The 27,747-nt window shown below is 37.2% G+C and overlaps 1 protein-coding gene across 50 annotated transcripts in view; it reads left to right on the top strand.

Annotated features, from left to right (window-relative positions):
- QTMAN (queuosine-tRNA mannosyltransferase) overlaps positions 1-27,747 on the top strand; it is a 457,067-nt gene that overhangs the window by 166,870 nt on the left and 262,450 nt on the right. For 43 of the 50 annotated variants that reach the window (XR_015145715.1, XR_015145716.1, XR_015145763.1 and 40 more), the window contains 2 exons: positions 21,937-22,104; positions 25,778-25,951. Coding sequence is in view for 47 of the 50 variants with exons in the window: in XM_086351432.1 (XP_086207558.1) it covers positions 21,937-22,104; positions 25,778-25,951 (342 nt within the window). In the remaining 3 variants the exon portion in view is untranslated. Of the gene's footprint in view, positions 1-19,594; positions 19,665-21,936; positions 22,105-23,552; positions 23,772-25,777; positions 25,952-27,747 lie in introns of all 50 variants that reach the window. The other 7 variants (XM_086351693.1, XM_086351706.1, XM_086351702.1 and 4 more) reach the window with 2 other exon arrangements.

Below are 27,747 nucleotides of genomic sequence, written 5' to 3'. Positions count from 1 at the left end.
AGTTGTTTCTTATGTTGTTGAAGAGAGTGTTTGCTATGACCAGTGTGTTCTCTTGGCAATACTCTGTTAGCCTTTGCCCTGCTTCATTCCGTACTCCAAGGCCAAACTTGTGTGTTACTCCAGGTATCTCTTGACTTCCTACTTTTGCATTCCAGTCCCCTATAATGAAAAGGACATCTTTTTTTGGTGTTAGTTCTAGAAGGTCTTGTAGGTCGTCTTAGAACCATTCAACTTCAGCTTCTTTGGCATTAGTTGTTGGGACATGGACTTGGATTACTGTGATATTGAGTGGTTTGCCTTGGAAATGAACAGAGAACACTGTTGTTCTTGTGACTGCACCCAAGTACTGCAGTACTTGGACTCTTTTGTTAACTATGAGGGCTAGTCCATTCCTTCTAAGGGATTCTTGTCTACAGTAGTAAATATAATGGTCATCTGAATTAAATTCAGCCATTCCAGTCCTAAATTTTAGTTCACTGGTTTCTAAAATGTTGATGTTCACTCTTGCCCTCTCCTGTTTGACCACTTCCAATTTACCTTGATTGATGGACCTAACATTCCAGGTTCCTATACAATATTGTTCTTTATAGCATATGACTTTACTTCCATCACCATCACATCCACAAGTGGGTGTTGTTTTTGTTTTGACTCAGCATCTTCAATCCTTCTGCAGCTATTTTTCCACTCTTCTCCAGCAGCATATTGGGCACCATTCGACCTGGGGAGTTCAGCTTTCAATGTCCTATCTTTTTGCCTTTTCATACTCATCATGGGGTTCTCAAGATGAGAATACTGAAGTGGTTTGCCATTCCCTTCTCCATTGGACCACATTTTGTCAGAACTCTCCACCATGATGTGTCTGTCTTGGGTGGACTTACATGACATGGCTCATAATTTCATTAGGTTAAACAAGGCTGTGATCCATGTGATCAATTTGGTTAGTTTTCTGTTATTGTGGTTTTCATTCTGTCTGCCCTCTGATGGATAAGAATAAAAGGCTTGTGGAAACTTCCTTATGGAAGGGACTGGCTTTGGGGATGTCTGGGTCTTGCTTTGATGGTTGGGGCCCTGCTCAGTAAATCTTTAATTCAATTTCCTTTTGTGGAGTTATGTCCCTCCCTGTAGCTTGGCAGGAGGCCAAACTATGGTAAGGGGAATGGTGGTAATGGCGACCTCCTTTAAAAGCACTTATTCCATGGTATACAACAGTGATATCCAAGTAATCTACTGATGTTGGTCATAATCTAATAAAACTATTGACCATGGAGAAATCCCTGAAAGAAGTAAGGGAGGATCCCCGCTATTGGAAGCACATGACAATAGAGTTTAGTTAAGAGTTAAGGAGAGTTTAGCTAAGAATCAAGGCTGGTACTTGATTTCAGTTTGATCTATTCATACCATGTATTACGTGTAGTTCTCCCATACCACACTGAGAGGTCTCAAGTCACATTACCCTTATGGCTAAAATGATTTCCAATATTTTCTCTGGGTTGCAGGAGTTTGTCTTAGGGGTATATGTGCTACACACATGCAAAGAAGGGTTGTGAGAGGAAGGGAAAAGAGTTCAAGTTAAATTATGTTCCAAACCATCTATTCTGGCTTTACTTAAGTGTTTTTATGTATATTACATATCACAGCTTTGTGTAGGAAAGCTTTGAGAAAAGTGGTTGTGTTAAAAATGTTTGAGAGCTACTTCATGCATCACTGTAGATACAAAGACCATGTTTGGTGCTGTCTCCTCTTTAGCAGTTGATGTGAAAGAGGTTCATTGAGTCCCTGTAGAGCACAAGCCCTGGGACCCTTTACCAGGCATCTTGTTCATATCTTGGACTATTAAAACAGTTGCTGGTCTACAGTCTTAGCTTTTTCCGTAGTTCTGCACACAACTTATCTTTATCTCTACACTTTTTGATGATCTTATTTATACTTTCAAAGTAGCTTCTCTTACTAAATATTCCAAAATCTGTCTCCAGCCTTTAACTTTGCCACTTTGTATCCATATGAGGTATGGAAGTCATCCTTGCTGAGCCTCAGTTTTCTTATTTGTATAACAAATATCCTTACATTCCCAACCCTATAAGGATAAAAAAGAGTAGAGGCACTAATTTGTAAATTGCACAGGTATTAAAAATAGTATCATTTCTCGGTGTAATCAGTATCTTCAGGATCTTATTTCTAACTTCTGCCTTTTTTTTTTTTTTGCAGGAATGCTTGTTTGTATGGAACTTGATAGCTTTATTTAAGATTTACTAACAGTCCTCAGTCATTCCTTTAGTCATTCCTTTAGCTTTCCAACCATCATTGTGTCTCAAAATCTTGAAAGCACCTTTTCATCCCTTGTCCTCCTTTTGAGTCTTACTGTTGTCACATTTCTTCAGGCCTTCATTGTGACTTGTCTGGATTATTATAATAATCTTTTAACTGGTCCCCTCTCTTCAGTCTTTACTTCTCCTCCTGTGTCATCTATCCTGTTGCTGTAAGGTTTATGTTTGTTTGTTTTTATTATTTTTGCTTTTTCTTTCTCTTCTAAAAATATTAGCGTCTTCGCACATGAACTTCAGTCCACCCGACCCCACCTTTCCACCCCGACATTGCACTTAAGGACTTGTCAGCCTTTGTTAGTCTTGCCTTCAAAGTCCTTTGCTGCTGCTAAGTCGCTTTAGTCGTGTCCAACTCTGTGCAACCCCATAGATGGCAGCCCACCAGGCCCCGCCGTCCCTGGGATTCTCCAGGCAAGAACACTGGAGTGGGTTGCCATTTCCTCATCCAAGGCATGAAAGTGAAAAGTGAAAGTGAAGTTGCTCAGTCGTGTCCGACTCTTAGTGACCCCATGGACAGCAGCCCACCAGGCTCCTCCGTCCATGGGATTTTCCAGGCAAGAGTACTGGAGTGGGGTGCCGTTGCCTACTCCCTAAGTCCTTTACAATGTATATTTAATCTGCATTTGCAGTTTTTCCTTTTATACCTCCTCCACAAGCCTCCTCTTGAGCCAAACTGTGTTCTCCAACATAGTGTTAACCACCTTTACTTCCAGATATTTCCATAGGATCCTCTGTTTTTCTGAAGTGTCTTCATTTTGTGGTAAAATTACTTATTCTGTGAGACTAGTTGAAAGAAATACCACTTTCATGAAAGTATTTGTAATTTTTTTCCTGAACAAATATGATTTGGACTCTTCTCTCCTGAACTCTTTATATATGCCACTGTTCTTTAATTTGTTTCCCAGCTATTCCACAGTTGTATAATACTTCAGTAATTATGTAAAACAGTTACTTATTTCTTAAGCTTAACTTAGTTATTGTGTATCTGTTTCTTTGTGAACCATATTTTGAATCAGCCTCAGGCTCATAGTCATAAAGTAGTTGGTAACGGTAATATAATTTCATCTTATTCGTTATGTCCTACCATGTTACACATGCAAGAAGGAAAAGTGGCTCCCAACCAGCTTTACTCTGAAAGATGTGAGGGGCCATTTTAATACTATTTTTTTCTTCATAAGATAGAGCAATATGTAGTGAGAGAATTATTTCAGTTATCAGTATTTATAGCCATGTTGAAATATAATTGAAAGTACCTTCTAATTAGAAGCTAGCATTTTATAGAAAAAGTAGATTAGCTCACTTTTGGAAAGGTGTCTTGCCTGTTCTTGTTTTTGATTCATCTTCAGAAGGACATTTATTTTTTGTTTCTAGTTGTATATCTCTATTTAAAGTCTTAGATTCTGTATCAAACTGTTTTTGTATTATTGCAAATCAACCAATCTTTTACTACTTTAATGTTGTCAACCATTCAGTTCTTATTGTGTTTTTAAATGCCAGAAAATAAAATGCAGAAACCCCACCCATGTTAATGTAATTTTATGGTTAAGATTTTATATTCACGAAAGTCCAAAAATTCGAAGTTTAGAGTTCCCAAAAGAATCCTAGTGCAATCACATTGTATAAACTGAAATTAACGCTGAAATGTATCATCATTACAGTAATGCAGAATATTCATGTATGTACAAGGATACAGTCATAGTTGCTGAGGGAACTACATAATTTTGGATTTTCTGACTTTTTTTGTATGTACAATTTCAACCATAATGTTAAGTTAATGTGCAGTATTCTTTCATTGACTCTGAAGTAATATATTTGTTGCTATGTTTATCTTAAAAAGTTTTCAGTGAATCCATTTTTTTTCTGTGTATCTATAAACCTATACTTACAGATATCTGATGTCCCTACAAATAAAACTACCTAAGAAATATTTCTATGTAAAAATAGCTCTTAGCCTCATGTGTACTCATATCCTCTCTGCCTTTCTCTCTCACGCATATACACATACAGCCTCACACACTTATGTTACATTCTGGCACATTATAGAAGCAGGTAGCATATCCACTACCTGCTGTTGAAAGTGTTGCCGATACTGAATTATTTATTCTATCTCCTACACCATCCAGAATCATTTTGGGTACTTTGACACATTTTGGTGTCTTCCATATGGATACTTCATGGTGGCATAGTTGCCAGATGCTCAGGTTTTGTGACAGTCTTAGTTTTTCAAGGACTGTTGGAATATTCTTGGGAGATTCTCTCGCCTTGTTACAGATTCCTATGGAGTGGCAAAATACTAACATTCCTTTGAAAGTGTTTTTTAAGACAAGGATCTATTACAAGAAGTTAGTAGAATGTCCTATCTGAAAGCATTTCATTTTGGGAACTTAGCAATGGAGCAATTTGTCGTAAAATTTATTTGCAGTGAGCTGGCATCACCCTGACAGTAAGCAACAATAAGAGTATAAATGAATTTGGGGATTAAAACAAAGTTATTTAAAATGTCAGATTTCAACTCTCATACAACTTCAGCCTCTTGTTTATTTCTCAGTTGCCCAGATGCAAAGATGAAGAGCAGATGTCAAATCTAACTTGTCTTTTTTATCTCTTATTTACTATATGATAAATATATAAGTTTGTAAATAGTACAAAATATGCTGAATATTTGCTTAGTAGAATAGAATGTGCATATTCATGGTTCCAGGTATTTGCTTTTTCTCTGCAGTGTTAATAGAAACACATAATCTCTCCCCTTTCCAAGTGTTGCCCTTAACATACTATTGAGCTGGAAATTCTCATCTTCAATGTCGATCTCAAGTGTTTTCTCCTCTAGCCTTTCTGGCTCTTATACCAAGCCTGAAGTTCCCTGTTTGCCTCTCTGATGGGTTCTCTGTGTTTCCTGACGGTCCTTGGCCACTGTTACGTACAAGTGGAGGGAAGGGAAGAAAGGAGTGGACTGATTATGAACAGATGTTTCCGTGCTGTGCCTTAGGTGTAAATGCCTTGCACAGGAGAGAGGCTTAAGATGGCTTTTTGTGACCTGTGTATGGCATGTGGGCCTCAGTAGTAGGCAAGGGGAAATTCAAATAACATTGAAACTCCGATGGATATCTGTGGTGAGCCTCTGCATATTTATATTCATGTTCAAGTACTTTTGTCTGTTATTATGTGGAAAAAAAGGGTGAAACATGATCAAAGAAAAGTTCTTCTAGCTGTTTCTTTTTCCCTCAGGGAATGGGTTCCCCCACCCTTTTTAAAGAGGAGAATATTTTCACCCCAGTGTCTAAGTTGAAGCTGTCCCCACTACTGGCAGCTCACTAGTAGTACCCGTGACTTCCTTGCTGTTACTGACTATCCTGGTTCCAGTTTTGCTTCTAGCTGGCTAACCCAGGGCAAGTGACCTCATTTTGTGCTTCTTAGGCACCTGGTCAGGCAGTATGACCTTGGTAGGGGAGAACGAGATGCATCTCAGAGAGTTACCCTGTCAAGTAGGTTGTGTTGAATGACCTGAATACTTCATTTTAAAATAATCTCAGTAATATTGTTTATATAGCATTTTGTATTTTTCATCTATTTTCTCCTGTACCTATGTATATTTTAATTAAAAAAAAAACAAAAAACGGGGAAGCAGTTATTTAAGTTGTGATCAAATGAAGCATACTGAAAAAGTTTTTATTTGTGAAACTTAGCCATGTAGAAAAATTTGTAATTTTCATTTTACTTTATTCAAATGGGAAGTTCAGATCTTTCAAAAAATGAACTTTTAAGTGTTTTCCCTTCTGTGCTATAGATTGGGGAAACATAATCTTAGAATTTTCACCTTGTTGGCTTGATGAAAAAGAAACAGGATTCAGCAAATAGATTTTTATCAAATGTCTCATCTCTAAAAATGTAAGAGAGCAGGACACAATCTGGGGACTCATCCCTTCAAATCCTTTTTTTTAAAATAGTTTTTATTTGTTTATTTTTGCCTGTGCGGGGTCTTCCTTGCTGCGTGGGCTTTTCTCTATTTGTGGCAAGAAGGGGCTCCTTTCTACTTGTGGCACATGGGTGTCTCATCCCGGAGATCTCTTTTGTTGCCGAACATGGCTTCTGGGGTGTCAGGGCTTCAGTAATTGATGTCAGATGTGGGCTCAGTAGGCATGGCTCCTGGACTTTAGAACACAGGCTCGGTAGTTGTGGCAAACATGCTTAGTTGCTCCAAGTGTGTGGAATCTTCCCAGGGATGGAACCTGTGTCTCTTGGATTGACAGGTGGATTCCCCACCCACTAACCCACCAGGGGAGCCTCAGTTCTTTTTCTGTTGTGATGTACTACCTCAGTTAACATTTCACTTTCGCAAACACTTTCTGAGTGCCTACTGTGCACAGTGCATTCTGCTGGCATTAACTTTTATAATTAATTACTTAGTGATATCCTTATAGTTAAAGTGATGGGTAAAATAGCAAAACATTGGGGATACTTAATAAATTATTTGTGGGAAGGTATTTCTTCAAATGGCATAGTAAGCACCAAATTCAGGGAAGCTTTCAAAGAACTGTCTTGGACTTGCCAAAACAAACATAGAAGAAGTAATCAAAACACAGGAATAATCTCTATGAGAAGTATAGCAACAAAATGTCACAAATCAAATGATAGAACAACTCAGTAGACTATAGGACTCTGGGAAGCAAATTTAAAGGAAATACTCATAATCATGGAAAAATTTAGATGTATGACCGATTTTAAAAAGACTGAATATTTAGGAGGTATTTCTCTTTGTTCTTGTTAATTTTAGCAGTAAAGGTGATTCAGTAAAATTATCAGGCTGTCATATTTATCCTTGTTTATTAGCTATTTGGACACAAAATACCTTTCTCTCCATGATTATTAGGAATAGTTTAGTTGATGCCAGGAAGCAGATATTATTATTGTTGTTGTTGTTGTTGTGATTATTTTAATGATTCCTGGGTCATAATCAAGCCTAAATGATGATAATATCTAAAAGCAATCCTGTATTTGCCTATGGTGTGTTTCTTAGGCTTGTGCCTGAACTGAGCTTTTTGCATCTATTTAAGCAATAGCTTCTAGCTTGATGGTCAGCATGTCCTTAAATGTGTGTGATCTTTGACAACACTGGTAATGTTGGGCTGCAGTGACAAATGAATTATAACCATTACCTTGGGTGTCTAGTCTTCCAACTTTATACTGTTTAGAAATGAACTCCAAGGACGCAAGAGTGGCTTGGATATTCCAATATAAAATGATATTTTGCTGTTAAGGAATAGTTTTCTACGATAGATTAATCATGAGGTGAATTATAAATATTTCACATACTAATTATATTAGTTTATGGAGATAAAACACCATATGAAGTGTTCCCAGCACACTCAGCAAGTTAGATGTGCTTTGCATGTTAATTGAGTTAACTTCTTCAAGGCTGATGATCATGAATCCCTGAAGATGACAGGAATTATTATCATTATATTGTACATTCCAGATCTTTATACCAGATTGACACCTACCTTTCCCCAGGAGTTCCTTGTCTTTTGGATGGTATCTTCAGTCCTTGATATGTTAGCATGGTAAAGCAGAGAACAGTGCCTAGCACATTATTAAGGACCCTAGGAAAAAGTAACGGACCCCATCAAAGTGAATGTGGAAGTGTCAGTCCCTTAATAATATCTGACTCCTTGCAACTCCATGGACTATAGCCTGTCAGATTTCTCTGTCCATGGAATTCTCCAGGCAAGAATACTGGAGTGAGTAGCCATTCCCTTCTCCAGGGGACTCTTCCCAACCCAGGGATCAAACCTGGGTCTCTGCATTACAGGCAGATCCTTTACTGTCTGAGCCATCAGGGAAGCCAGGACTCCATCAAACACAGCATCAGGTAACACTTCCTAGAATTGTATTGGATGCCAAAGTAAGAAAGTGCTTTCTTTGGGCAGCCTGAGATTCTTTCCAATTTGTTTTTTAATGGTAGGAGTAAATGTCATATTGAATACTTTACTATAAATAGAGAATCAACTGGCTTGATTTTCTCAGTATCATTAACGTAATGAATGAATGAATGAATGATTTATTGATTCATTTATTTGAAAACATTTACTGAGCACCTGAGATAAGGGAGTGAACAAGGAAGATATATATAAGGCTTGCTGTAAAAGAACTTAAGATCCAGAGTAGTAAGTGCCATGTTGGGGAAACTAAGGATACTAAAGAAAAGAACAGCAGATCTAATTTATCTCATCAAGGAGTATATACTGTTAATGGGAGGAAGCAAGATACCATATGAAATATGGCCTAAACATGTAGCACAATATGTAAAATTATATAACAAGGAAAACTCGCCATTTTAACAGACACATTTGGTGACCAAACCCTTTAGTTTAATTAAATTTCCAATGCAGTTTCTTTCATTGGTCTATACTCCACTTACATTCAACATTTGTAAAATCTGTCTCAATATTTCTCCTCTACGCCAACTGCTGATATGTTTTCTCTTCTTATATTAAGGAATGGTACTGCTACCTAGCTGATTACACAAGCTAGAAACCCTTGAGTCACCTTTAACCTCTCCCTCTCCCTCCCCATCACCAAGTCAGACATTACTGTTTCCTTCATTGCTCTTAATATCATCCACTTCTCTCTATCCCCTTGTCCCAACCAACTCCTTGTTATTTCAGCCTGCCGACTCCTTCCTATTATTTAGAGTGGTGCCTAGATTGCATTTCTTCAGGAGATCCTTCATTGATGGTCGTCACCTTTCCACAATTTGTCTAACACTATAATCACTCAGTAAATATGTTTGAATGAAGGGATGAAACAAAACTGTCTGGGTTAGTACAGGTTTGTACCTTATATTCTTTTATTTCTCAAGACATAGACTCTCTAAGTATAGTTAACAGGAAACACTGGCACGTTCTAATCTCTGATGATTCAAAATCTGTGTGAATAACTATAAAAGCAGGGGCTTTGAGTCCAGATCAATTTGATTTAAAACTCATCTCTGCCTCTTAGTAACTGCTATTGTCTTAGCACTTAATCAAATCTTTTGTATTTTAACTTCTTAAATGGTAAAATGGGAATAATAGGACACATCTCTTATGATAATGATTAAATGAAAGATGCACTTTCAAAAACTTGTATTAAGGATTTCTTTATCAGAATGTAATGATGGACAGCCATGCTTTTAAATGAACTGGTTTTATCTGTATTTGGTTAGGTAAGGAGCAGCGGCTGTGCTTTGCTGGCACAGCTGTGAAGAGATACCCCACGTCCAAGGTAAGAGAAACCCAAGTAAGACGGTAGGTGTTGCAAGAGGGCATCAGAGGGCAGACATACTGAAACCATAATCACAGAAAACTAGTCAATCTAATCACACTAGGACCACAGCCTTGTCTAACTCAATGAAACTAAGCCATGCCGTGGGGCCACCCAAGACAGGCAGGTCGTGGTGGAGAGGGCTGACGGAATGTGGTCCACTGGAGAAGGGAATGGCAAACCACTTCAGTATTCTTGCCTTGAGAACGCCATGAAGAGTATGAAAAGACAAAAGTTATAGGATACTGAAAGAGGAACTCCCCAGGTCACTAGATGCCTAATATGCTACTGGAGATCAGTGGAGAAATAACTCCAGAAAGAATGAAGGGATGGAGCCAAAGCAAAAACAATACCCAGTTGTGGATGAGACTAGTGATAGAAGCAAGGTCTGATGCTGTAAAGAGCAATATTGCATAGGAACCTGGAATGTCAGGTCCATGAATCAAGGGAGATTGGAAGTGGTCAGACAGGAGATGGCAAGAGTGAACATCAACATTCTAGGAATCAGCGATCTAAAATGGACTGGAATGGGTGAATTTAACTCAGATGACCATTATATCTACTACTGCGGGCATGAATCCCTTAGAAGAAATGGAGTAGCCATCATGGTCAACAAAAGAGTCCGAAATGCAGTACTTGGATGCAATCTCAAAAACGACAGAATGATCTCTGTTCGTTTCCAAGGCAAACCATTCACTATCACAGTAATCCAAGTCTATGCCCCAACCAGTAACGCTGAAGAAGCTGAAGTTGAATGGTTCTATGAAGACCTACAAGACCTTTTAGAACTAACATCCAAAAAAGATGTCCTTTTCATTATAGGGGACTGGAATGCAAAAGTAGGAAGTCAAGAAACACCTGGAGTAACAGGCAAATTTGCCTTGGAATATGGAATGAAGCAGGGCAAAGACTAATAAGAGTTTTGCCAAGAAAATGCACTGGTCACAGCAAACACCCTCTTCCAACAACACAAGAGAAGACTCTACATATGGACATCACCAGATGGTCAACACCGAAATCAGATTGATTATATTCTTTGCAGCCAAAGATGGAGAAGCTCTATACAGTCAGCAAAAACAGGACTGGGAGCTGACTGTGGCTCAGATCATGAACTCCTTATTGCCAAATTCAGACTGAAATTAAGAAAGTAGGGAAAACCACTAGACCATTCAGGTATGACCTAAATCAAATCCCTTATGATTATGCAGTGGAAGGGAGAAATAGATTTAAGGGACTAGATCTGATAGATAGAGTGCCTGATGAACTATGGACGGAGGTTCTTGACATTGTACAGGAGACAGAGATCAAGACCATCCCCATGGAAAAGAAATGCAAAAAAGCAAAATGGCTGTCTGGGGAGGCCTTACAAATAGCTGTGAAAAGAAGAGAAGTGAAAAGCAAAGGAGAAAAGGAAAGATACAAGCATCTGAATGCAGAGTTCCAAAGAATAGCAAGAAGAGATAAGAAAGCCTTCCTTAGCGATCAATGCAAAGAAATAGAGGAAAACGACAGAATGGGAAAGACTAGAGATCTCTTCAAGAAAATTAGAGATACCAGGGAACATTTCATGCAAAGATGGGCTCGATAAAGGACAGAAATGGTATGGACCGAACAGAAGCAGAAGATATTAAGAAGAGGTGGCAAGAATACACAGAAGAACTGTACAAAAAAGATCTTCAAGACCCAGATAATCATGATGGTGTGATCACTCACCTAGAGCCAGACATCCTGGAATGTGAAGTCAAGTGGGCCTTAGCATCACTACGAACAAAGCTAGTGGAGGTGATGGAATTCCAGTTGAGCTATTCCAAATCCTGAAAGATGATGCTGTCAAAGTGCTGCACTCAATATGCCAGCAAATTTGGAAAACTCAGCAGTGGCCACAGGACTGGAAAAGGTCAGTTTTCATTCCAATCCCAAAGAAAGGCAATGCCAAAGAATGCTCAAACTACTGCAAAATTGCACTCATCTCACAACGCTAGTAAAGTAAGGCTCAAAATTCTCCAAGCCAGGCTTCAGCAATATGTGAACCGTAAACTTCCAGATGTTCAAGCTGGTTTTAGAAAAGGCAGAGGAACCAGAGATCAAATTGCCAACATCTGCTGGATCATTGAAAAAGCTAGAGAGTTCCAGAAAAACATCTATTTCTGCTTTATTGATTATGCCAAAGTCTTTGACTGTGTGGATCACAATAAACTGTGGAAAATTCTGGAAGAGAAGAGATATCGGACCACCTGACCTGCCTCTTAAGAAACCTGTATGCAGGTCAGGAAGCAACAGTTAGAGCTGGACATGGAACAACAGACTGGTTCCAAATAGGAAAAGGAGTATGTCAAGTCTGTATATTATCATCCTGCTTATTTAACTTATATGCAGAATACATCACGGGAAACACTGGGCTGGAAGAATCACAAGCTGGGATCAAGATTGCCAGGAGAAATATCAATAACTTCAGATATGTAGATGACACCAGCCTTAAGGCAGAAAATGAAGAGGAACTAAAAAACCTCTTGATGAAAGTGAAAGAGGAGAGTGAAAAAGTTGGCTTAAAGCTTAACATTCAGAAAACGAAGATCATGGCATCTGGTCCCATCACTTCATGGGAAATAGATGGGGAAACAGTGGAAACAATGTCAGACTTTATTTTTTTGGGCTCCAGAATCACTGCAGATGGTGACTGCAGCCATGAAATTAAAAGACGCTTACTCCTTGGAAGGAAAGTTATGACCAACCTAGATAGCATATTCAAAAGCAGAGACATTACTTTGCCAACAAAGGTCCGTCTAGTGGAAGGCTACGGCTTTTCCAGTGGTCATGTATGGATGTGAGAGTTGGACTGTGAAGAAAGATGAGCACCGAAGAATTGATGCTTTTGGACTGTGGTTTTAGAGAAGACTCTTGAGAGTCCCTTGGACTGCAAGGAGATCCAACCAGTCCATTCTAAAGATCAGTCCTGGGTGTTCTTTGGAAGGAATGAAGCTGAAGCTGAAGCTCCAGTACTTTGGCCACCTCATGTGAAGAGTTGACTCATTGGAAAAGAGTCTGATGCTGGGAGGGATTCAGGGCAGGAGGAGAAGGGGACGACAGAGGATGAGATGGCTGGATGGCATCACTGACTCGATGGACATGAGTCTGAGTGAACTCCGGGAGTTGGTGATGGACAGGGAGGCCTGGCGTGCTGCAATTCATGGGGTCACAAAGAGTCAGACACGACTGAGTGAACTGAACTGAGAGCAACTTCCCTTATTTTGAGAGTGGTAGTGATGGTGGTACTTCATCTGATTCCTTATTCTCTTGTTTTACTGCCACTTTTCTTTGCCAGTGAGCATTCTTAACTCAAAAGGACAGTAAGAAGAAATCAAGCTTTCCTAGTATGATTATAAATGGTACAAGGTATCCCTATATGGTTGGCAGGTGAAATATGAACTTCATGAACTTCTAATGCTATATTTGGTTACCTCTAGGTTCTAAAACCTTTTCAGTTTTACCTGTTTATTTACTTTTATTTTTTTCAAATCCTTAACTTTAGCTAATTGTCCTTCCTCTCTGGTTTATTTAACTAACTCTGATCCTTGCAAACCCAAAACCTCCAAACTCAGGCCTTCCCTGGTATGCTCAATAAACTTGAGACTGCATGGTTTTCTGCTGCCCGTAGTTTTCTCTTCTTCCTCTGAAATGATGGAGCTTAGTCCCTATCCCTTCATTCATAATCAGCCTTGCAGTGCTTTGTGACATTTCTTGGACAGGACAGAGCTGCCTATCCTGTTACTTACGTTTTTTAAAATTTATTGTTTTTTAATATTTCCTGTACTTGTGGCTTGTTTTGCCAATTATATTGTCACCTCTTTTGGAACCAGGATGATATACTTCTTATCTTTTGATGATATTTTGATTTGTTGACTTACTGATAGATGGTCTAAAACAGATACATCTATAAATGTTCTGATTGGCTCTCGTTATTTTGTACCTTACAAAAATACGCCTAACAGATTCTAGTCCCCAAATAAAAATTTCTGTTTATTTTTTATTTTCTTCAGTAATAGACCCATCTTCCCTTCCTGTTAATTCCTTTCTTGTTACAAACATAATTACTGAGTGTCTTGAAGAATTAAAATACTTGAGAGTTTGCTGCAGTTATTTAAGAGATACCTGGATTTAACTGGCACTGCTAGCTAAGAAAGCACTAAACAGGTATTATGTAATTTGTCTCCTGAAGCATCTTTAAGGCAGTTCAGAGTGCTGATGATGGTAGGGTGGATAGATATTAACAAACCAATTGGAGATACTACTTAATGGAAGGTCCTGCTTACAGACCTCAATACCCTGCCTTTTGAACACATATTCTTTGTATTGTGTTCGCCTAGCCTTCATGATGAGCACAGGAAAAAAATAATACTTAGTGGAAGAAACCAAAACTAACCTCTTAATTGATGCTACATCATGGGACAGCTTTTGGGAAACTATTAGCTTGTAAATTATCTCCTACAAGAACCTAGCAAATTAAGTGACTACATTTCTTTCTCCTTAATTTATTTTATTATTTTTATTTATTATTATTTTTGGCCATGCTTTGCAGCTTGCAGGATCTTTCTCCAAGCAGGAATCAAACTCAGGCCCTAGAAGTGAAAGTGCTGAGTCCTAACAATTGGACCTTCAGGGAATTCCCTGTTTCTTTTCCCTTTAAATATGGCTTTCATCTTATAATTTTAATTGTTTCAGCACATGGGAACATTTGGTTATATGTGTTCTTTTTCAGTGTGCAGTGGACATGTTCTAATTAAGATCAAGTAGCTGACAACTAAACATAGTTAAAATGATGTTTTATATCAGGGATTAGTGATTAGAACTCAGTTATCTTTCTACACAGGTTTTTTTTTTTTTAATAAATTTTTAAAATATATTTAAGCCAAAGACTTTTGAAATGTTTGGGAATAATTTTCATATATGCGTGTATGTATCACTGAGCTCCCAGTTACATTGAAACACTGTCAACATGCTTTGAAAGTGACACAGTGGAGGAAAGGATAATGCTCTTCTCTTTCACTTCTCACGTCCAGTTCATCAGCAAACCCCATCAGACAGCTCCCCAGCATCATCAGTGCTATCATCTTAGTTCAAGCCACCATCATGTCTTTTCCTTACTGTTGTCCCTTGTTCCAAAATGATTCTGTTTGCAGTCTGTTTTCCATACTGCAGTCAGAGTAATGTTTTCGGATATTAAAAAATGATAAACAGCTCACGAAATACATAACAGATGTAATAGAAACATAGATTATATAAGAAAAAATTTAGACTATATATTTAAATAAATCTAAACATATATCTAAATATCTAAAACTCATGTTCTGATTGATGACATTATGACACATCGTATCTTGAAATCTGTTAAAATACGTGTTTTGGAAATTGTTAACATAGCAAAGCATGTAAAATACTAAAAGCAAAAAATAAAATTGTAATAATTTATACTTATTACAAAATGAAAGAGTAAAGGTAAATCCATCAAACATTCATTTATTGTTTTATCATTTCCCTAATTAAAACCTTTTATTCTCTTCCCATTGCTCTTAGATAAAATTCAAAGTATGTTTCATGTCTCACAGAGGCCCATTGACATCCTCAACATTTCTCTGGTGACTTGTTGAACAGATGGCTCCAGTTTCCTTGGTCCTTATTCAGTTTCTCAACCTGCCAGTTTTCTTCTTGCCTTAGCTACTTTGTTCTCCCTTTTGGGTCCATCATTTAGTTTCAGTTGAGTTCAGTTCAGTCGCTCAGTCGTGTCCAACTCTTTGCGACCCCATGAATCGCAGCACGCCAGGCCTCCCTGTCCGTCACCAACTCCCGGAGTTCACTCAAACTCATGTCCATCGAGTTGGTGATGCCATCCAGCCATCTCATCCTCTGTCGTCCCCTTCTCCTCCTGCCCTGAATCCCTCCCAGCATCAGACTCTTTTCCAATGAGTCAACTCTTCACATGAGGTGGCCAAAGTACTGGAGTTTCAGCTTTAGCATCATTCCTTCCAAAGAACACCCAGGACTGATCTTTAGAATGGACTGGTTGGATCTCCTTACAGTCCAAGGGACTCTCAAGAGTTCAAAAGCATCAATTCTTCAGTGCTCAGGTTTCTTCACAGTCCAACTCTCAAATCCATACATGACCACTGGAAAAACCATAGCCTTGACTAGACGGATCTTTGTTGGCAAAATAATGTCTCTGCTTTTGAATATGCTATCTAGGTTGGTCATAACTTTCCTTCCAAGGAGTAAGCGTCTTTTAATTTCCTGGCTGCAATCACCATCTGCAGTGATTTTGGAGCCCAGAAAAATAAAGTCAGCCACTGTTTCCATTGTTTCCCCATCCATTTCCCATGAAGTGATGGGACCGGATGCCATGATCTTCGTTTTTTGAATGTTGAGCTTTAAGCCAACTTTTTCACTCTCCTCTTTCACTTTCATCAAGAGGCTTTTTAGTTCCTCTTCACTTTCTGACATAAAGGTGGTGTCATCTGCATATCTGAGGTTATTGATATTTCTCTCTCATTTAGTTTAGTTCTTGCAAATAATAGATGCTTAATGTAGACTGACTAAATAAGCACCAGAATGCAAATAGTATCCATCTCTTCCAGGGTGGTTGTGCATTCCTTCATTTATGTTTTTTGAATTTAAAACATTTTCTGTAATGAACATGTATTTTCTAATTATCAGAAGGTAAAAAATTATCATTCTGGGCTTCTAGAATTGGAGACCCTGCTAGGTAAAATTCAGTAAGTCAGCAGGAACTTAGAAATTAAATTATCATAAGTCAATGAAGAGTCTGTACATAGAAATCAATTCAGTGAGGCATTGCATTCAGGTAGGATGGGTGGAGTGTTGGGTTAAAGAAAGTTGGTCCATCTGAGTTGTGCTTCCCAATTACTTTATGCCTAATTTAATTTAAACTTAAATTTAAAATTTAGTTTCTCAGTTGGACTAGCTACATTGCAAGTGCTTTATAGTCATGTTAGCTAGCTGCTGCCATACTGAACAGTACAGGTAGGGAAATTTTTCATCATGCAAAAAATATTTTATCACAGAAGGTATGGGATCTAGAATCCTGGAAGCAGATATCAAGGAACAGAAACTCAAGATAGGCAACAAAAGAATGAAGGAAGACTTAGGTAGTGAGGTTCGGCAGTGTGAATCTGGAAAAGGAGTTTATTTTGAATATTCAAAATTTGAGTATTCAAAGTTTGAGCATTCAAAGGAGTTTGAGAATTCAAAGGAGTATTCAAAGTATGCGTTTTGAGCAAAGTGACACAGCTGGTAGAAGGCATTTATTTTTCTGTAAAAGTCTTGAGGAAGACCTGTAAGAAATTGTTTAAGTATAAATAACAATGCAAACTAGTATCTGTGTTAAATTGTGTTCTGTATCCCTTTATGTGATAAATGGTTTTGGAAAGTGGGGGGCTATTGAAAAGATTTTATTGGGCAAGAGTAACTAGTACATGAAGGATTTTCTCCTTGATTGTATATGACAGTGGTTAGAATACTGAATGCCTGTCCTGTTTCTCATATCACTGCCCCTTTATACTTCATACTTTTAAGGTATAAAAGTATGCATCTTGATAACAGTAGTCACACAGCTACACTGCTTAGGTATATTTTAACATCTCTTTTGATTAATCAAGAAAATAGGATGAAAGGCAAACAACAAGTATATTCAAACTGAATCGAAGAAAAATAAAATCTTGAATTTAATTATGTTGAATAATTGCTTAAGCAAATGTGACTCAGATTGTAGGTATAACGTGTATTGAAAATACTTGAAGCATGTATATGGATACAATTCCAAATACTAGAACGTTCTTACAACACAGAACCGTTTTGGTTAGACGATTTTAATAGCAGCTTACTTATACTTTTGGTGAGATGGTGAGCTAATGATGTAGCCGTTAATTTGAATTTAGCAGACATTTTAAATATAGGTTTCTCTTACAGAGACAAAAGTTGCAATTTAAAGCTCTTTGGTGGTCTAAAAACAGCTTAATTCTGTAGTAGCATGGTAATAAGTACTAATCCAGCTTATACAGTGATTGTAGTATGTCATGTTTGTGAAAGATTGCCCAACTGCTTTCTCTGGGTTTTATGTTAATTTAAAAATATTAAACATAAAACCTTATAACATCTTCATGCTGAGATAAACTGTTCAATTTAACTGGTGCTCAAGCAGCAGCTGTCAGGAATTATCTTGTTCCTAGTGCTTTTTGCTATCACCTTGTGCCCTTTCCTACCAGAGACACAGTGTGGGATGATAAAGCTCACCTTGTTAGGATTTATTGCTTAAATAATACCTGAGGCAAGAAGAACACTGGGAACCTAGGGTTTAACTGCTGATTGAGTGATGTCATTCATTGTGTTATTGTACCTATTTTTTTTTTTTAATTGATAAAAGAGGGCAAAGTAAAAATTGCCTATGAATCTTACCTGCATTTTATTTTTTGTGTGTGAGCATCTTCCTCACTTCTTTATAGGTATCACTGAGCTGAATATTTGAGGAGTTGCTTATTGTCCAATTTAACTACCATTTTACAAGGAAAAAGCAAAGAGAAATGTTTTAATTATGTTGGAGATAATTTCCACAATTTAGAAGTAGTGAGGGCTATTTCAAAATTCGTTATGAAAATAAAATGAATTTCTTATTAATGACTGAACAAACTGAAGGAAGTGTTGGTGTGGGCAGTCCCAAATGGGTAGTATTATGAAAACCATTGCCATTTTACTTCTGAATGTATTGCAGCCTTTCGCTTGAGAACTTCTATTTGGAAGGTTCCATTTTACATTTGGATTCCTTGATTACGGATCAGCTGGTAGGCAGGGTAAAGAGAGGTGGTGTGTGGTTGGAGGAGAGTAAAGGCCTTGCTTTAGTTAAACATTTGCTACAGATGTTCCACCTTAAGGATAATTCCCATGGAGCAAATGAACAATTGGATTATGACTAGAAATACATATATGAGGGATTTATTATTTATGGAATGTAACATATTTTTCCCTTTTACTTTCTGCCATCTAATGCGTATCCTCCCAAGTTTGTAGTTTTATAAATGTGTAACTTAAAAATTGGTAAAGGTAGATCAATGAGTTACAGTATACCATTTATTTAATCAATTATAAACATTTCTATGAATATTTGAATATTTTTTATTAGTGACCTTTTGACCAAACCATTTAAGAATTAGTTGCAGACATTATTATGCTTTACATGTAAATAATTCAACATGTCTACTAAGAACGAGGATATTCTCCTATATAACAGCAGTAAAATTACTACACTTCAATTTAAGATTGATAAAACTTTACAATTTTATATTCAACCCAATACTCAGAGTTTCCCTGTTGTCCTTATATCTTTTATAGTTGTTTTTTTCCCCATTCAGTATCCCATCAAGGATCACACACTGCATTTTGTTTGGGGATCTCTTTATTCCCCTTTACTCTAGATTTTCTTTTTCCTTTTATGACCTTGACATTCTTGAAGATCCAGCCCCATTTATTTTGTGACTGGCTGGCTATTTACTCATGACCAAATTCAGATTAAACATTTGGGGCAGGAATTGGTGATCTCTGTCTTTCTATCGTGTATTGGGAAATGCATGATATCCCTTTGATCCACTATTGTTCATATTAAGTTTGATCACTTGGTAAGTTGATGTCTACCAAATTTCTTCATTAATTAATGGAAGTTACTTCTCCATGTAATTAATAGATGGAAGCTGTAGTTAATGAATTTCTCTTCCTTGTGTGTGAATGCATTGTGTTTACTTAGGTCTCAATGATTGAGTCATTGTTTACAATAGTGTGTATGTTGAGGGTGGAAGCAGGAAAAGCGGGAGGGGGAAGTATTACTCAATAACTTGATCTACCAATCACCACCTATTTTTTTTTTTAAGGAAAATATTGATTGAAATTAAATTTAATTTTTTTCTCTGCTAAAGATCATGGAGAAGGCAATGGCACCCCACTCCAGTACTCTTACCTGGAAAATCCCATGGACAGAGGAGCCTGGTGAGCTGCAGTGTATGGGGTCACTAGGAGTCGGACACGACTGAGCGACTTCACTTTCGCTTTTCACTTTCATGCATTGGAGAAGGAAATGGCAACCCACTCCAGTGTTCTTGCCTGGAGAATCCCAGGGACGGGGGAGCCTGGTGGGCTGTCATCTCTGGGGTCACACAGAGTCAGACATGACTGAAGCGACTTAGCAGCAGCAGCAGCTAAAGATCAGATTTGTAGATAAGCAAATATCTTTGTATTTCATAATTTTCAGTCTCTTTTTTATTTTTTGGCCCCACTGTGTACATGCAGGATCTTAGTTCCTGTACATGCAGGATCTTAGTTCCCTGACTGGGAATCAAACTCATTCCCCTTGCATTGAGTGCAGAGTCTTAACCACTGGATCACCAGGGAAGTCCCCAGTCCCAGTTTTAGAAAACTTTATACTTGATGGTGGTGGGAATATTTTTGGACAAAATAGAGGACATTTTCAGGATATAAATTTTCTATTTGCTTTGTGCTTAGTTGCTCAGTCGTGTCCGACTCTTTGCAACCCCATGGACGGAGGAGCCTGGCGGGCTACTGTCCATGGGGATTCTCCAGGCAAGAATACTGGAGTGGATTGCCATACCCTCCTCCAGGGGATCTTCCCAACCCAGGAATCGAACCATGGTCTCTTGCATTGCAGGCAGACTCTTTAACCAGCTAAGCTACCTTTAGTTGAGTACAAATAGACAATTAAAAATGCATCTTCTTGATAAGATTATTTACTTTAAAGCAATAAATCATAACATTAATACAGCAATGTGAGTTTAGAAACGTCTCTACTATTGGGTCTTCTGTTTCTCTTTTAGTCCATGAAGAAGACACTTGAATTCCCATTTATGATATATGCTCTTGTTACGTAATTATTATTCTTATGTGAAAGGCTAGTGCTGCAGATCATATAAACACCTGAAGTTAGTCATTTGGCTTGTCAGCAAGGGAGAATTTATAGTAGTTGTAATCATGGTAATAACAAGGATGCTATTTAGTATTTATTAAGTACAATAAAAAGCATCTGCAATGTAAGTGGTGCACAACAAATTCATATCCGTAGTGTAATGAATAGTACTTTGGGCTTAAAAGACCAGGAGTCTCTGCTTTGCCACTTTCTACCAGTGTGATTTCTAGGAAAAACTCTTAACCTTCTTCAGTCTCATTTTTTAGAATGGGAATTAAAGCTGTAATGGTTAAATGATTCTATATTATGTTATAAAGGTGGCATTTCATCAAAATTGTGCCATCTAAATGTCCCCAGCTGCTCAGGGACTGTAATTTGTCGCTCTTCTGTGTCCACATGTGTTAGCCCCCTTGTTAGTGAAATATTTCCAGGTTGTCCCAGACAGTTGTCTGTTTGTCCTCCAGAATATTTTATTCATGTCACTATTAATAGCCAGCATTCATTCTTTGGGCTGTCTTGTTCACCTCTTCTCTTTTTCTTGGCTTGACCCTGGTACATAGTAGGCATTTATAATAAATGTTTGTGGAATTAATGAGTAAATAGACACTATTTCATTCATAAACATGGATATGTAGACATTCAGTTTCCTTTGTCCCCACCGCGCCCCACCCCGCCCCTCCGCCAGAGTCAAGGAACCAGCCTTTCTTCATTTTTTAAATTTAGGTTTTATATAAGGGATATTACAGACTGTACATCTGGTACCATTAGCAGTCCAGTAATTGAGAAGAAAATATAAAACCAACCCCAGAAATACTGCAGAATATTTAAAAGGGGGGCAGTGAAAAACATGCCAGGAGAAAAAGCCCTCCCTCACTAGATAAGTCTGTTGCATAAATCAAAAGGGTTTATGTCATAACACGAACATGTGCCATTCCTGCTCATATATTGAATTTCAGTAGTTGGTTGCATAAAGAAGTAAAGTGTAATGAAACTGGCGAGCAAAGTATTCCCCAGTCAGCCTTATCTTTGTTCCATTTGTCCTTCAGATAGAGCTTTTCTTGCCTTTTTCAATAAAATCCATCCAGCTCTTTTTTTTTTTTTTGCATCTCTCAGTAACTGAGCTGAGAAGACCAATGAGATTCAGGGCTTTTATAGTTCTTAGCAGCTGCTTTTTAAGAGATCAAAACTTAGAATGCTGCTACATGGTATTAGGCTTAACTCTTGATGTGTCCCTATGGGGGATATGTTTTCCTTGGGGTAGGATGAGTAGAGAGAAGAGAAGGTGAAGAATGCCCCTTCTAGTATGCTCAGGATGGTAACCCTAATTTCCTTCTTTCCTAGGATCCTCTTCGCAAGCTCAGTGCTTAACCTGACTGAACTGGCTGCCCTTCGACCTGACCTTGGGAAATTGAAAAAGATTCTGTACTTTCATGAGAACCAATTGGTATATCCTGTCAAGAAATGTCAGGAGAGGGATTTCCAATATGGATACAACCAAATTCTCTCCTGGTAGGTATAGATTGTATCACTGTATTTAGTCCTTTGCCATCTTTTTCCTTATCATTAACTTTTAAATCTAGAGACCTACGGTACACATATTTTTAAAATACCTTATATTAGGAGCAAATGTTTAAATATATCTTCCATGGTAAGAATTACTTGTACCTCTGCAATATATATATACAGATAAGAGAACAACTAATTTTTTTTATAAAATACATATGTGTAGCAACCGGATTATATGTTGAGCTAGTTATTTAACTGTATTTTCTACAACACTCAAAATAGAAGCAAAGGGCTGTCAGGGACCTCCTTCAGCCCCTTATTCCATCATCTGTTGTGTGAGATGTACTTTTAGAAAAGGCAGTTCTTCACCTCTTATTTACCAGCTACTTTCAGTGTATCCAGCCAAAATCAAAATAGAAATGTACAGAGGAGTAAACAAAAATTAAAGCGTAACAGAGAAAGAGGTTTTTGTCCTTTGATTCTTATTGTTTGTAAGAGAAAACTATGGAAAATGAATCTTTAGGTGATGTTTGGTTTTTTTTCTTCCCCTCATTGAGTCTTCTGAAATTGCCTAGCCTTAAAATACCATGACATTTTAAAGGTGATGGTCCTTCTGTTTTGTTACTTCAACAAAGTATATCTCTTAAAACTTAGTTAATAAAAGAAGTTAATAATGACTCTGAAACAGCTTTGCTATTGGATCCCATCGACATAGCACTCAAATGGAGTCAGTTTGGCAGTGATTGGGTACAGTTTACTCACCATTTTTAATAGTCGTTAGTTTTTGGGGTTGATGATGTTCTTAAACAGACACCCAGCTCTTTTGCTAGTATATTCCATAGTTTCGTTGACATAGAAAAACAGCTAGCTGGTAATACTTCTGTGTTTTGAGCATTTTGTAAATGTTTTCCTGCAATCATTTTTACAAGCTGCTTCAATTGTGAAGTAGCAATGCTATCAAAATAGAGAGGAGCTGCTTCCCGTCAAATGTCTCGTAAAAAAAAGCAACCGTTTTTAAATTTCAAAATAAAATTAAAATACTTTATTTTATATTGAAACAGAGAGGGAAAATATGTTTTAAAAACAAAAATGAAATCATTTTGTACTTTATCAATATGGAAAACATTTGTAATATTCTTTTGGTTTCTTGAATTAGCATCGTTCTTTTCCTCAGATAGTGTGTGTTTATTACCCCTGAGAAATAACTGGGGAAAAAAATTAAGTCTGTTTTTCCCTTTATGGATGGCTTTAAAGTTAATGGAAGTTACACCCACTCATATCAGAGAGGAAATGCATGAAAAAGAATATTTCTGTAAACTATCTTGGTTCTTTAATTTGACAAAGACTGGGTTTTTAAGAATATATGTAGTTGAGTTGCATGCCCTTTGAGGGCAAATAGCAAAAAAAAAAAAAAAAATTTTAACTCACTACCCCTCATCTCTCTGTTCTAGAAAAGATTGCTTTTGCTCAAAGGGAGTGAGACCATAAAATCTTATACATGATTTTTGAGCATTGCTCTTCTCAAGAGGATAAACTGGTAGATGAACTTGAAGAGAAAGAAATGGACTTGATCGTCACTGGGACTCTTAATGAGAAAACAGTGGTTTGCAGTCGTCCAGAGGAAAAATAAGAATGTCAGAAAGCAGTCCAGTTCAGATTCTCTTTGAAAAGTATGACTCCAGCTTCCTGAAATGTTTCTTTAGTTTTCTTGCTGACTTCTGCTTTTGTTGGCACTGTCAGATTTCTTTCTTGACTGTGTGGCAGTTAAGGACTTCAGAGATGACTGACATAAGCACTCACCTTAAACAGAGGTTTCACTAACCCTCTGACTGGTGATCACTGGTCGTAACTATATATTATGACCTGTGAGTCGCTATTAAAATATGTGACATATAGTGAAAACAGACTAGCTGTAAAACATCCTTCAACTTTTGGTGTATTATTATATTGGCTTCCTTATTGCTCAGTGTAGTGTCAGCACTTCTGTGACATTCTCTTGTGTTATCCATGTTGTAATCACTGCTAACCCCAAATTTGCACTAGGTTGCAACTAAAAAAACAGAAAATGCTTGTATGGGAAAGCAGTTTTCAGGGGTGGGAGTGGATAGGGATGGCAGGTCAACATTCCTTTTGTTGGTTTTTCATTCCACTATGTACTGAAAGTAGGAACTTTGTCTCAGTAAACGCAAATTAAACTAAACTTAGGATTTGTTATGATAGTCCTGCTCTGTAAACTCTATTTATTCATTTGTGTTTTGCAGTCTTGTGGACTTATGTGTCTTCTTTTCAGTTTTCTTGATGTTCTTTATAGAGTGAAATAAAACTGTTTCCTCTTTGATCTTATACACCTTATCAAAGCATTTGTATGCATCATGTTGAGATCCAGGGACACTGAGACATGGAATCATTGCTTAAAGCAATGAGTGCTATTTTAAAAAACAAAACAATGATTTATTAAAATGGTTTTTTGAGTCATAAAGGAAACATAGTACATATTCCTGTTTTATCCAGTTCACCCACGGTTATCATTTGTGTTCATTGGTTTCCCAAAAAATGTTGTACACAAATTTGGAAACTACTGACGTATTTATGATACATAAACTTTGTTTTTACATTCCCTTCTAACTATATATTTTAGATTATTTTTAATTTAAAGAAAGTGCTAAGGAGAGGATCACAGCATTTACATCAAAAGCAACAGCCAGTATTATATTTCTCTTGTTTAATTTTGAAGGTTCATGGTGTTATGGTCCTTTATAATATATTATGTAATCAGTAGGACCTAGTGGTATGGATTTCTGGATCCATTTTCACCAGTTTCTTCTATTGCTCTGACTCCCCCAAGTCTAATATAATAATAGAATAAGTTACTTGTAGAGTTCTCATATAATCCTTTCTGTGTATGTAGTCTCAGAACTTTCAAAAACCTAACAGTTTCTTAAAACAAAGGTTAAAATGAGAAATAGACTTTAACCACATGTTATGAAGGTATGCTCTAGTGTGAAATAATTTTATCTGGATTAGTCTCCTTAAAGGCAGTGAAAAGTATGCTAACTTTTTTGTTCTCCATACTGTGGTGTAAATCAAAGTACATCACCGACATAAAAACTCAACATGGGTAACTGGGCCACAGGGAGAAAGGTCCTCATGTTTTTGGTGACACTACAGAAAATTCCTGGCATTGCAGGAAAATATACTTAGGTTTGAAGCCTCATAAGTGAGAGTGTTAGTGGCTCAGTCATGTCCAATTCTTTGCAACCCCATGGTATGTAGCCTGCAAGGCTCCTCCGTCCATGGAATTCTCAAGGCAAGAATAGTGGAATGAGTAGCCGTTCTCTTCTCCAGGGATCTTCCTGGATTGATCCCAGGTCTCCTACATTGCAGACAGATTCTTTACTGTCCTCATAGAATCCCATTAAATCACTGAATTCCTTTCCTGCCTTTCCTCTCTGATGCCTGCCATCTAACTTCCCTTGATATAAGGCTAATGAAAGTAACTTATCTGTTAGGATCATTTTGATAAAAACCAAGAAGTGGAGAGTTCTTTGCAAACCCAAGATTCAGTAAAAACTGTGATTAATGAAGAAGTCTTTAAGCTTCTTCTTTATAAAAGAAGTTATAAAAAGAACTGAATGAATGTGGGCTCACCATATGCATTTATCCTTTCCCTTTGCAGCCTGGTGGCTGATGTGGTGGTATTCAACTCAGTTTTTAATATGGAGTCATTTCTCACTTCTATTGGAAAATTCATGAAGTTGATTCCTGATCACAGACCCAAGGATCTGGAAAGCATCATCAGACCCAAGTGCCAAGTTATTTACTTTCCCATCAGGTTTCCTGACGTGAGCAGGTCAGTGTGACTCTATTTTCAATATTCTGTCATAAATTATTCCCCAAATGTATAAAAATAGGTGCTATTCTTGCCATTTTTAGCTTTTTCACATAAGCATGGTTAGAGAATTGAGTACTCTTTTACCTTTCTGTGATTTATAAATCATGTGTCCAACCTATCACTGAATGGTTAATTCCAATATTAAGTTCTTCTTTTCTTTTCTCTTCTATTTGTTTGCCAAAGAAAGGTGCTTTGGCTTTTAACATTGACTGTTGTTTCTTCATTTGTTGTTTTGATACAGAAGTCATCGTCAAGCATATGTCCCAACCTTTTATTCAGCTTATTCCCAGTGGTTTATATGTATAATAGTAACTCCTAAGTAAGTCAGTGTTAAATTTTACTGCTTAGATTACTTTCATTTCCCATGCTGTGTTTCCTTCTCCTATTTTTTATTATTTACATTATTTTAGTAAAGAATTTGGTATTTTATATTGGGTTGAAATGCATTTAATTGCTATTTCTTTTTCTCAGTCACTAAGGATATTTTTATTACCCTTATCACTGGGCCCACCCTGAATTAGCAATGGATGATGTGGCGCAAAGGGAACATTCTAGAATTCCTTTTCACTTTTGATTAAACCTAACAAAATTGTTTTTACTGCCACCAGAAATATATCCCCCTTGTGAATAGAAACTTTACTTCAGTCGGATTCATACTAGCTGGGGATGCTGCTGCTTTGTAACTGACTGTGTCCTTAAAAAAGAGCTCAGGGACAGCTGTTTCTTCCCCATCCTTGAAGACAGGAGACAATTTATTGTCCACGCATGCTGTGTAGGAGGTCGGCATTAGTGTCTCTGTTCTGGACTCAGTTCACCCGGATTTTGCTGTGGGGACACCCACTCTTCCACACCCCTAATACTGATTTATTTGAGTCTTACTAGTTAATACTGCACTGAAGAAAATTCTACCTAATAGCAAATCAAGCTATGAGTCATAAAGTTTGTTAGACCACCTTGCCTAATCCTTATTTTCTGGAGTTCAGGAAACAGAACGCCAGAGAAGCAGACGGGCTTATACTCACACTGTTGATTGTTGTCAGAGACTGGATTCAAATTTAGATTCTATGACTTTTGATTCAATTTTCTGTTTAGTTTCTAATCTTCCTATTAGTACAGGTCATTTGTCAAAAATATTTAATGATCTATTTACATTTTTGAAAACTGTAAAGCTAAGTGAAACTAAGATCACAGTTGATTTTCATATGTATGTACATGTATGTACATATGGTATATATTTGTAATCCATAATTTTCATGTGTGATGAAAGAATGTCAGTGTCTAAAAAACACAATGGTTATGCTTTAGCTCTGTCTCATCAGCTAGAATATGACTTATACTTTAGGTCATATTTTTTAACTTTATTTTTGACATTCTTTTAAGTTTTTCATATAATATCATTAAAATGTGCATCTTTAAGTGAATAGGTAGTTATAGTACATCTTAATTTTTATTTCTATAGAATTTCAAATAAATAATGTTTTTCAAATTCATTTGCATCTGATAGAGTCCTACAATATCCTATGTTTAATACACCTGTGGCAGTTGAATAGTTTATTAATTTGGACTGTATTACCATAAATAAATCTAGCTAAATGGAAGAAGGTTAAGAAATATTGTGGCCAAGATAACATTCATAAGCAAGGTCTTAGCCCAGAGTGTTATTTGAATTATTTTCAAATGGTAATTTGCTTTATCCAACCCAAACTCATATAGTGTAAGTAAGTGATTATTTGCATGAATGACAATCATTCTAA

This window comes from Bos grunniens, chromosome 2 (assembly GCF_055505025.1).
Source record: "Bos grunniens cultivar Pamir isolate PY7600 chromosome 2, Bosgru_T2T1.0, whole genome shotgun sequence".
Taxonomy (NCBI): Eukaryota; Metazoa; Chordata; class Mammalia; order Artiodactyla; family Bovidae; genus Bos; species Bos grunniens.
The sequence above is the reverse complement of the archived record's forward strand: the minus strand, read 5'-3'. Positions and strand labels throughout refer to the sequence as shown.